The 12,654-nt window shown below is 35.4% G+C and overlaps 1 protein-coding gene across 1 annotated transcript; it reads right to left on the bottom strand.

Annotated features, from left to right (window-relative positions):
* Positions 1-376: 376 nt before the first annotated feature.
* CHRNA5 (cholinergic receptor, nicotinic, alpha 5 (neuronal)) lies at positions 377-6,942 on the bottom strand (the record flags this gene model as incomplete). The annotated part of the gene is made up of 5 exons (XM_010183032.1): positions 377-538; positions 2,624-3,455; positions 4,389-4,498; positions 6,073-6,117; positions 6,791-6,942. Coding segments are annotated over 5 exons (1,301 nt in total), but the record flags the coding sequence as incomplete, so codon positions are not given.
* Between the last annotated feature and the right edge of the window lie 5,712 nt (positions 6,943-12,654).

The raw sequence follows: 12,654 nt of genomic DNA, 5'->3' as shown, positions 1-12,654 counted from the left end.
AATATTTGATACTCAACACATCAGTTTATATAGTAACTAAATAATTGGACTACAGTGATCCTAATTAAAAAAAATTTAAATCCTTCTATTTCCCTGTAGGCTTCAGTGTCTGATTTTCTGACTTATCATACATGCAAGTGCTTGAGAATGTCCTTTTAATACTGACCTGATTTGGAAGTAACTTAGTAGACTGGCAATAAGCAAATTGGCTTCTATGTGTCCTAGGAATGCCATGCTTTAATAGAAACTTAATTTTCTGGGTTTGGATATTTTTTTAACTCTTATCAGAAACATGTCTAGAAAGAACGTGCATGGAAATAGAGCTATTGCAAAACTTTTTAGAGCCATATTAGCAGGAGACAGATCAAAAAATATTTTATGCATTTGTACTGCCTATATGTGTAGGCACTATTATACTTGCCCATTTATGAATAACAGGAATAAATAACACAAGTGATCCAATTATTGAAACCAGAAGAAAACTCCATAAGAACATTCGATCAAGCACCTGAGCAATATATTTCCAGTCTTCAACAACCTAAGAAACAAAAAGAATAGGAGTTGTTCAGTTTGTTCGAGAACAGGTAAAAACCCTGCAGTTCTTAATCACTTCACAGTACACTTTTTTCCAATCAGGTCCATTTGGTAACAACCCCCTTCAGTAACTTTTTATAATTGTACTGTAAGCTAGAACAGGAACAACAAACTCCCCTCTATAAGCTATATAGACCAATAGTACTAGATTTTAGTACAGAAACTGGCCCTGACAAGCACTGAACATCATCAACTACAGAGAGATTAAATTGGTTACGCAATTTTCCAACATACTGCAGAATTTAGGATTCAGGTCACAGCCTCATCATAAAAATAATTCCCAGGCACTAGCTAGAAGCAAAAGTTAGCCAAACAAAAAACCCCAAACAAAAACAACCAACCAACCAAAATTCTATACACAACAACCAACAACCCAAACAAAACAAAAAACCCAAACAACCAACCCACCAAAAAACCCAACAAACACCACCAAAGGAAAAAATTCAAACAGTAGACAGCAGCTGTTGTGTTACACACAAGATCTGAAAGCTGTGTAGTTACTGCCGCACGAGGGAGAATACTCACAGTACTTTCAAGACTTCCTTTTTGATGGGATTATTCACATCTATAGGCAGTGTTACCAGTACAGCAGGAAATTGTGAGAGCAAACTAAACCCCTGCCAAGCAACTGACTGACTCAGACTGGAGCTATCCATGTTTCCCAAGCCTACTGCTTTCTAAGAGGTAAGGCTACAACAGCACTAGTTGGGTAGTTTTTCTTCACAACATTTTGCAATTAACGCTTGCATTCTTCAGAGCCCAAATAATAAGAGACAAATGAATGCCTAGTCGGCTGTATTTTCATTTCAGAGGTTTAGAGTCACAACAACATTATACTTGACAAAATACTTATCACCTCTCTTGTCACTCACTGTCAAATAAAGTTCAGTGAGAGAAAGAACACCAACACTTAATTTACAGGAAATTATATATTTCATAATTTGTGTATTTTATACAATGCAGGGTTATTAGATGCTGTTTTAACAGTACAGTAAATACATTCATTCAAAATCTGGGCTGGATCCCTTGTGATAATGTCAGATTGAGTCCTGAGAAGGTACACTAGAAGACTTAGCTTACACCTTGACTCGCATATGAGAGCATGCTCTCAGTAAACAGTAACTTCTGAAGACAGTCATTTCTGGGTAAATTGAAAGAATCTCAGGCCTTGCCATCAGGAACAGCTAGCAGAATCGTGAGACCACACAATAAACTTCCGTGTTTCTACACTAGCCTGAAAATGGCATTTATGTCTCAGCTGTTCCAACAGTGCTAGTTTAAAAAGCACAGAAAGAAAGGAGACTCATAATGCTCTTACCCAAATGGTGTAAATAACCATCAAGGATAGTTCAGAGTGCAAATGTACAGACTGAAAATAATAATAAAAAAAAAAAAAGCCTTGGACATCTTTGGCTATAATCTAGAGACAAATCATAATAAGGCAAGAAGACAACACTCAAGAAGTCACTTAGTCCATGTTCAATCTCAGCACAAAATGACCAGCATATGGCTACAGTTTGTATTCAAACTAATTTAAGTTAGGGAATTAAAAATTGGTTTTATTTTTAATTGAAAGCTGCAAAATAAGGCTTAGCAGTATTTATTCTGAAAACATAAGCCAAATGCACTTTTCAGATAGCCTTCAGGTACAACATCAAAACGAAAAATACCTACTTCTCTCATCATGAAAATAACATCCAGCTGCACTGTAGGGACCTTATGGCACATGCTCCTGTAACTGACAAGTATCTCTGCAAATGTGCAACCACATGAGCTTACTTCTAGAACAAAGCAAAAGACTTTAAAGAACCTAAGGAGTGTATTGTATCTGTGCAATATCTACACGAATTGCCAGTATCATACCATACTTGTACTTCTTTCCAGTGAACACAACTATACGGCTTTCAGTGAAGTACAAAAGCTGGAAATCCCATAGCACATATTAAATACACAACTGTAGAGTAAATCATTACTTCATTTTCTAATTTCCAGCTTTAGAAAATCAGTGTAATATGACTAATACACCCACCTCACGAACTTCATTCTCCTTCATAACATGCCTTGTAATATATCGGATAGAATCTAGAGCTGCTTCCAAGGTGTTCCTAGATGATTCTGATCCATTCATATTACCTGTTTCCTCCTTCTGAGCAAAGTATCTATCAACATGACTCCTCATGCAAAGCAGCTTGGGAAGTTTGTGAAGAAATATCTTGCGAACCCATGGTGCCATAGCATTGTGCGTAGATGAAGAACGATGATGAATATTGATAGCAAAGACAGTTATCACAATGGACAACGTCACAAATATCATAGTAAACACCAAGTACTCTCCTATAAGTGGGATAACTTTGGAAGATGATGGAATAATCTCTTCAATAACAAGAAGAAAAACAGTCAAAGATACCAGTACTGAAGTGCAAAGTGAAATCTTTTCACCTTCATTTGAAGGAAGATAGAAGACAAGGACAGTTAGAAATGAAAGCCCAATACAAGGAATAATGAGAAACAACGTGTAAAAAAGTGGCAAACGTCTAATTATAAATGAGTAAGTAACAAAAGGATACCAGCAGCATCCATCAGTCCTATTTCCTTTGCTCCCTGTTGCAGTCACTATTTCCCATTCTCCATTATCAAAAAAGTCTCTTTTGTCTACATAATAATCTTCAAGAATTATATCAACCTGTGAGCCATCATAAGTCCAGGAGCCAAACTTCATAGAGCAATTTTGGAGGTCAAAGGGGAAGAAGGTTACATCAATAGTACAAGAACTTTTGTAGTTTGCTGGTGGAGTCCAAGCAATGGTGCCATCATATTTTACCACAGTTTTTGTAGCTGTTCCCTCAAAACGTCCATCAGCACTGAAAGAAGAGAGACACATGCATGCAATTACAATGGGGGATGTGTGTGGTGTGAAGGGGTGTTATGTTTTGTTATTGTTATTTAAGCTGTTTCTCCCTTCTCCCCCTTCTTAGCCAAAATTGTGTATTACGTTCATAGTCAACTTTTTTTTAATCTGAATCTCACACAGGTAAACAGCTTTGGAAGAGCGAAGAATATTTTCAAGTAATGAAAAGATCTGTGCACCTTTCTGTGGTCCCAACAACGTATGCAAGGCATTGTAAAAATTCTGACCTTTAACAGCACGACCAAACTCTGGTGTTTCTATGGGCAATACAGCATAAATACTTTCCAATTTGGCCATATCAAAATTATTGAAGAAAAAAGGTCACAAAACATGTAAAATAGTACTTGTGTGCCACCTCCAAACTTGAATTTACAATTACTGCAACAGCCTCTTGTCCTGACTCAGTAAGTCAGGAAGTGTAAAAGCATTGTATATGCTGAGTTGAGCAGAAACTTTAATTCAAAAGCTATTGCTTCTCAGATCTGTTAATTCTCAAAAAAAGCCAACCCAGTTGAGTGTACTTCATTTTCAAGTCATGCTGAGTATGACTTACAACAGCATCAATTAGTTGCTTCCCTGCCATTGCTCTACACTATTAGTTTGTACTCAACACTGTGCAAGACTTTGTTTACTAATTAAAAAAAAAGTTTACAGGAAGAAGTGCAAATAAACTTTTCAAGGAGACCAGAAATTTCATACAGAAGCAGAGCAAAAGATTTAACCATTTAACATGGCAACAGAATCCATTTCGATTCACTGACAAATTCTTCTGCACATTCTCAGCTCTGCTGAATGTGCACACAATCTAGCCAATCAGCCTCCCAGAAGCAGCTTGGACAGTGAAGTTAGAAAGTAACTGTATTTTACTAAAAGATTAAAATCTTACTTGTCATACAACACGATATCTGGAATCCAAATAGAATCTGATGGGACACGTATAGACGTTATTCCAGCATAGTCTTCAGGATTCCACCTTAATTTTACATCTATCCATTCCTGTGGATTCAAGATGTAAAAATCATTACTGTGAAGTTGAATTAAGCAGGGCAAGACTGGATGAAAATAGATAAAGAGGTAATTAAAAAAAAAACCAAACATCAAACTGGCTTCTAAAATTTGCATACAACAGTGAATTATGCTGAAAAAAAATCTACTTACCTCATCCAATATTTATTTTATGTTGTAAAAGCCACTTGACAGTATTTCTGTACAGAACTTAAGACACTAAAATTCTGTATCAGAGCATGAATACATAATTCAGAGCTATTATAACATATAGACAATTAAATTAGAAAAAAGCTTGTTCTGAATGAGTATCAATGATTTTGAAAGCTGATCAGAAGCATTTTAAACATTTTAATCACAAAAAAAGCCATGTTTCAACTCTCTCAAGACAGTTGTTCCTATTTCTACCAGTAACACTAAAAATAGCACTATTAAAAGCATAGTAACACTTAGGCAATGTTACACTTGAACTAAAAGCTAAAGAGGAAAAAAAATAAGTCTCTAAGAATTCACAGTCACACAGAATTTTAAATACATATTCAAGTCAGTTCTTATTTTATTTGAATTATCAACTGCAACAAGTTCTGCAGAAACTATTAAGAGGGCTCAAAATGTTATCATCAACATATTGCCATCTCATACTTGTTGAGTTGTTTCAAAGTTTTCCTGAAAAGAAAAACTGCCTGATATTACAGTTACTGGAGAAGGGAATGAGAAGCAACAGGAAAAGAAAACAATAAAACAAACAACAACAACAACAGCACTAAACACAAAGGAAGTAGCCCAAACAAAAGTAATTTAGTAAGCTAGAAAGTATAATCAGGGTCTTCAAACATTCTTCAAAATTAAATCAAGAATGCTTTATGAGCAGCATTTCCCAAGTTAATAGTGGCCACTAAGTTAAGCACTGGACTTTGATTATTATAAAGCTTGCAGCTTTTTCCTGCCCATAAACAAATAGTCTTAAGAGGAAAAAGCAGCTCATTACAGCAAGCATATACAACTTTGAAACTGAGACTCTTCAGTGATGTTTATCCAATAATCTCAAATACCCCACAAAAGAAAGATTGTCAAACTATTATAGAAAAGACTACACAAACACATTTCTTAATATAGTTTGACACAGTAATTTCTTATTATAGTTTTCTATATTTCTTAATATAGTTTTTGAAAGAAATATAATTAGTTTTTGTTTATATGGTTTTATAGTTATATATGTTTTTATAGTTTTAATACAGTTTTTGAAAGAAAACTTATGTACTGAAGCAGTAACTTCTATAGTTGGATACACACATCTTCGTATATTAAGTGGCCAGGCAATGCCATATCAAATCTCCTTAATTAGGTAAATTATTTACTATTCTTTTATTTATTTATTTTTAATTTTATGACAGTTAATCCCTTAAAGCAATTCCAGGAATATTTTGTGGCGTGTATTTTTATTCTACATAGTATCTTTACAACTAATGTTTTTTTTGAATATACAATTAATTACAAAAGTTTCTTCCAACTTCTGACTGGCAGTTATGAAGCACCAGAATTTTTCATCAATATTTTACACATACCTGTTTCAACCAGACATTTGTTGTCATCAATTGATTTTTCTCATCCTATAAAAATAAAGCAGATTTAATGAAAAAACAATCTGTACAGTACCTTCATAGTTACTAACGGCTTTAGTCCACAGAGGTCTGTAATGTAAAATAAAAACCACACTTCTAAAAGCATTCCAGTCACTTTTAAGTATGTTTATATGAGAACTTCTTAAGATATGCAATTATGACTTTTGATTCTTTAACTGTTAAAAGTGGTATTTTTCCCCTTCTGGTTGATTTCTTTTACATCACAGGTAATGCCAAGAGATAATCTGCATCACTATGGAAGTGATTTGAAGGCTTAGAGGGTTTTTTGCTGCTGAAGGTAGAAAAGAGCAGTATTTGCAAGTGTTCCTGAATTTTACAGAAATTAGATTGATAATGTTTAAAAGTACGTTATTTTACCATTGAATAAATAAATTAAAACACAGTTCCCTAGGTTGAAGAATTTAACTCATTTTTTCTGTGCTGAAAACTCCTTTAAACACAAGAGCCATTTGCCTTTTCAGCCTCATTACAATTACTTCTTCATGCCCCCATCTACAGGCATTTTTTATTACACTGATAATAATTTTAGAGGTCTAATCTATTGTGTTTAAGCTAAAATATGCACAATTATTTCATATGACATGTTCCAGAATTTTAAGAATGAAGGGGGGAAAAAAAGAAATAGATTTACTATACATACCACGTCTACTAGCTGAGAGATTGCAAGACCAAACTTTATTTTTATTGTGTCATTCAAGCGTTCCACTGGACGAACCCATCTTTGATAGTCTTCAAATAAATGTTTAAACAAACGATCTTCACTTTTAGCAATAAAAGAAGGTTCAGATACACCTGTGTAAAAATAGTAATGTATTAACATTGACTTAAATGGACTGTGTAGATCCGCACTCCTGTGCCCAAGACTACAGCTATTTTTATGCAGAATTAAATTTCTCATTTTATCCTCTTTTCTCTGGAAGCATGGCCAAGGCCTTGGAAGAAGAATAAAATTACCTGGTTTTATTAGCATATCCACTCCACTATGGCACTTTTAAAAACTATTACTCAAAAACATTAAGATAATTCTAGTCATAATAAAGCCAAAATGCATTTATTTACCTGGTGCCAAGCAATTATGGAAATCCTCTAAACGGAAAGCTTATCTATGAGAGACTGAAGTTCTGTCATTCTAAAACAAGGTGGTACTTTTTAAAAAAATACATCCCTACTATACAGGTTTTAAGTATATTGCATAACTTCCACTTCAGTTTGAAACATCAGTCTCTTCATGTTTCATACATTATTTCTTCTAATGTTTGGTCACATGTATAAACTTTGCAGTACTTGTAGAGTGCCTTTTCCCCCCCCACACTGTTCTGTATCTTAAACACATGTGCCAATCTATTTACCAGTCTATCCTCTATCTGCTCTGATGTTCTTCTGACTGGAAGGCACCTTTCAAGTTAAGTAATATTATACATTCAGTTACTTCTTTTTCATAGTTCTCAAGGAGTCATTTCAATGCCTGGGGACTCATTGATGACCCGGAACAGCCAAAAATCTTTGTACAGCTTACAAAGAAGTGGAAACTAAGTATCTTCTTTCATCTCCTGAGAGAAAGGAATACATGGCAGAGCTTTGGGGAAAAAAAGAAAAAAAGAAGTACTGTAGATGCAGAAACTGCAGGCAGAGAGCAGCCTAGACTTCAGGAGAGATATGTAAGCTGTCCTAAAGTATCTCATCAAGAAACTGCTGTCCTTTATCTTTAGGAATCCACAAAAAAAATTTTCGTTTTTTACCAATGTGGTCTCACTGAAGTTTATCAGTAGAAACCCTGGTACCAAAAAAAAAAAGCAAAGTTCAAGTTTAAATAACAAGAGAAGGACAATCTTAGGGAAGATAAGGAGAGGGGGGAGGAAATAAGGCAAGATCAGTGTCTAGCTAAGTAACTTGAGTAAGAACAGCTTCCAAAGGCAGTGTGAAAGACCTGAAGAAGGCCACCGCCTCAAGCAGCAGCACAAGCCACACATATCACCTTGAAAGGGAATGGCTCCAAAAGGGTCTCCAATTCCCACACAGAAGTCAGAGGAACCACTACAAGACATGAACATATGGGCAAGTCACAGATTTTTACTGCTCACTGATGAGATTTAAACTGACTGAAACTGCTGCCAAAAAAAGTCCCAACAGTTATAGTCAGTTTAAGGGACAGAGTAAACGTTCACAACCACCACTTAATGCAGATTTAAAATATTAAACCATTACGTAAGTGTATGGCATGACCTCTCTAGCAATGATGTGCTCACTAACAGCTTCCATCTAAAAAAAGATATATTAGAAACAGAAAAGCACCAGAGAATGGCATAAACGGATTAAAACCAGAGACAGCCATCCATACAAGGAGAGATTTAAAAGATTAACATTATTTTGTTTGGAAAGGAGGCGAAATTACTGAACATAACAGAAGTAGATAAAGCAATGAATGACACATGCAGAAAAAACACTGATGGTATTTAACCTCTCTCATAAAAGAAGGCAAAGGAAACAAAAGCATCAATTAAAGGCAGTATTAAAAATCTCTATTTTAAGTTCACTACCATAAACATTCAGTGAGTCAGAGATTATGAGACATTTAGGAGGACTAAAATTTTAGAATTGCCTGGGATTACTAAATTGTCAGTTATGCCAGCTAGCATCATACTTGCATAGGGTATCAGCTCTTATTTCAACACAACTTGCAACCCTACATCAGAATTTGATCAACGGCTTGACAGCTTGCATTTGTTCCAGAGACTTGGCTAATGCCATTTTAAACCATTAATTTAGGCGGCCCTAAGCTAGTTCTACGTGACTGCAACCACTGCAGCCTAGACAACAAAGACAGGTAACATAAGTTTTCAAGTTCCCTCCCATTCATTAAAGTGCTTTTGTAGCAGCAGCGGCTTTCTGCTGCGCTGCAAAAGGCTGCAGTTACAGCTCCTTTGGACAGAACACCTGCAGAGCCCAGCCACAAGGGTATTCCCTCCCTCCTGCACTGCAGGCTTGGGGCAGTCCAGTAGAACTATCATTGTGAATACTAACTGGATTTTCTCTGAAATTTTATAGTAGGAGCAAAAGCAGAATGTAGCTTAAGGAACAGGATCAGCAAAGTGGGAGCAGCAGGACTCCTTTTCCCTCCAAATCTTATCATACACTAACATGCTGCCGAATGCTTCTTGTTGTAGGTCAAATCAGCATTTGGGTTTTAAGACTGTTCACCCTTCTGTTTCAAAATACAGCATATTTCATCCATTTGCAAACACCTAGCAATCTATTGCTCTTCGAGATGTATTATTTGTACACACTCTACAACTTAACACCTTTCCCTTTCAAGACCCTTGGCATGTGGGTTGTGGAACAGCACAGAACTGACGGGCAACTCACACAGTACCTGAGTATACCTCGGGTGCATACACAAACACACACAGGACATAACTGCTGCCAAAAGGGATCCAGCAACACAACGGTAAACACGCACAAGCTATCTTCACAGTTATTAGGTTAAAATGTATTTATTTTTATTGCTACCTTAGCTTCCGTGTACCCTCACTAGCCAAGGAATTATTCTTATCTGTAGCTATACATAGATTCCCCAAGTCCTGGTTTTTACAGACATCTAAAAGAGTGCTTCCTGAAGACACAACTTAATTTCTCTATTTCTGTATCCCTATTTCCTTAATTATAAATGGTTTTGTGTATATTCCAGCCTAATGCTTCATAAATACTCCATTTTTGTATTAGCATTAATTACATTTCCCTGTTACAGTTACAACTCTTAACTGAATTTTTGATACAATTTGAGAATGACTATGCAGCTGGGTATTCTCTCTCCACTAATTGACCTTGAAGCAACACAGAGGCAAAGTTGCACTTTCACCATTTCTGTGTTCCTGTAAGATGACCTCCTGTACAGCAATACAGCATCTGCAGGGTACACGCTGTTTCCAGATTAAGCTGCTCTTAAAACACAGCACCTTCTCTGCTATGCTAAATGGGAACATGTTCCTTTACCACTTTTATATACTTACAGATTATTTTTTTCAACCACTTTATGGTCAGACCTACAGTATACTGACTGATTTATTAAGATGATCATATTTACTGGTAATATAGTTCAACTAATTTTTTCTCCTATCACAGCAATATCCACACTTATCGATATTTCTAGTTTATTCTGTTTATTAAGAAGTTGGGGCATACTGGTCTGTGAAAGGCACCTTACTCAAAGAAGAACTCCATGAGGAGGCTGAAGATGGTAATAATATATTAATTAGCAAAAATGAAATAAACAACCACCCCCACCTTCCCATATTCTGTTTAATAGGATCACACAGCTCCTTTGTTACACAGATTGCACATGTTTAACTTCTCTTTTCCATGTGTTTGTACACTTTTAAGATTATAATAAAGGGTGTAATTCTTTCTTACTTATTGGTGTTAACATCAATTTAAAAACAAGTGAAGAAGTGGTGGCAAGTAGAAAAAAAAGGTACAGAAGAGAGGAAATTAGGTAAAATACAGTTAGTGGCTTAAGGCAGCAGACTAGTGATGCTGGAAAAAAGCAGAAAGAGGTTAAAACCTACAGCTAGCAAGATCAGCAAACAACCAGCATGGTGTGCAAGTCTCATACTAAATCAGATGGTACGAGATCATGGAAGGACTCACCCCTGACACTACCTGACTGTGCTAAAAAAACTTAGATGATTTGTAGCCTTTGAAGAGAAATTCTCAGCATGTCTGTATTTGTGTGGCTTTATTTTTGTTGAGGTTAGGTAACTTCTGCAGTCTAAACCAAAGGTAGGCTCTCTATATTGTTCAGTGCACGTAAATCCCAGTGACAATGTTTATTTTATAATTTACACCTGAAACTCTTCTCTGCTCATTCCCTCTCGGTGTGATTCCACGTTCAGCAAAAAACCCCTCTAAATCACACTAAAAATGCTGGATGGCCGAAATTTGAATTCTGCCAAAAATGAGACAAATAATTATGCACAAAGCAGACTAATGATCCATTTTTTAAAAACTTATTAGTTGGAGCACGCTTTTGACAAAAAGGTTACATAGAAATTCTAACTAAACACTTGACTACAGGCATGACTGTATTTAAAAATTCAGTCCTAAACTTTTAGCAAACTTATTTTATTAAAGCACTTTGGAAGAGCTATTTAGAGGAGGAAGCAGTACATGGGTCTCAGCTTCATGAATAGCATGACAAAACATGTACATGCCTATTCCTTTTGTTAACATCAAGTCAAAATTTCACTAGTGCTGCTAATGGCAGACTTTTTAAATGCTTCAGAGAAATTACAAAAATGTTCTTTTGTAAAATCATGTATTTTTACGTTGTTTCTTACTGTACCATTATTATGGTAATTATTATTATTTCTTAGCATCTTAATATGATTTAGCAGCAGTATTCTTTTTATAAGAATTACCAGTGAAATACTTAGTGTTACAGCTATACCTCATTGTTTGTTTTTAAAAGAGAGAGGATCACAGTTTGTGTTTCTGCAAAGAATAAACTTTATTTGACCTTTATATTCCTTTCCATTTCTTTATCTAAAGTGACTAAGAATCACATTGGGATTGCAAATGTAACACTAGTCCTTGTACCTTAAACAAGGTAGTTCAAAGCATTTTCTAATTTATATAGTTCAGTGTTAATGATTTCAAGTTTTCTTCAGATCGCTACTTGGTGCCTTTTCAAAAGAGGTCCACAGGAGAAGGGAAAGGGTCCCTTTTTAGAAGCCTAACTTTAAGATGTCAATTCAGATGCAATATATACAATGTAAAAGAAGACTACCAAGGACAACATACATGGCAGAGTATCCAGACTTCATAGTTAATGTTAGATTCTTGAATGGTGTGCTATCTTCACATGCAGACTGTGATCCACAAATTTAACTAATACAAACTCGTATGCAACTAATAGTTTGCCTACAAACCAGAAAGGTAAATGAATATATACAGTACACTTGCCTTCAGTACACTAGTACACTTGTTAAGATGATCCTGAGATTTTTTTTAAATAATAATGAAGTTTACATACTTTATAACAAAGAAAGCACTTTCAAGTCTAGAAGCATAATGTCAACTGTTCAAATCTTACTCTAAGAATTGTTCAGTGGTCATTCTCAGAGGAAAAAAACAAAGTTTTCCATCTTCCCTACGAACTAACTTATTCTACAATAAGCATCAGTGCTTTTCCTCCTTTAAGCTTACAATTTTTCCCCAAACAAATCTAGTCACATCACAATATTCTGGTAGCTGGTGACAATTCTAACTGCAAGTCATATTAACTACAATAATATATTAACTACACAGATCTCTGTCTAAGCTTCCCTTTACATTTTAAAGAATCTCCCACCACTACTTCATTAAGCAGAAAAGATACATAATATATTAAATGAAGTGTAACATGGAAGGATGACTGTCAAGGATTTTCAATTGCGATGTTGCTTAGCACTTACCAATATGAACAGAGGTACAAGAGCTGCACAGAGAAAGCAGGGAAGTGTTTATTAC

Source organism: Mesitornis unicolor, unplaced genomic scaffold, assembly GCF_000695765.1.
Source record: "Mesitornis unicolor isolate BGI_N332 unplaced genomic scaffold, ASM69576v1 scaffold44444, whole genome shotgun sequence".
Lineage (NCBI taxonomy): Eukaryota > Metazoa > Chordata > Aves > Mesitornithiformes > Mesitornithidae > Mesitornis > Mesitornis unicolor.
This window is presented reverse-complemented; position numbering and strand designations above follow the sequence as displayed.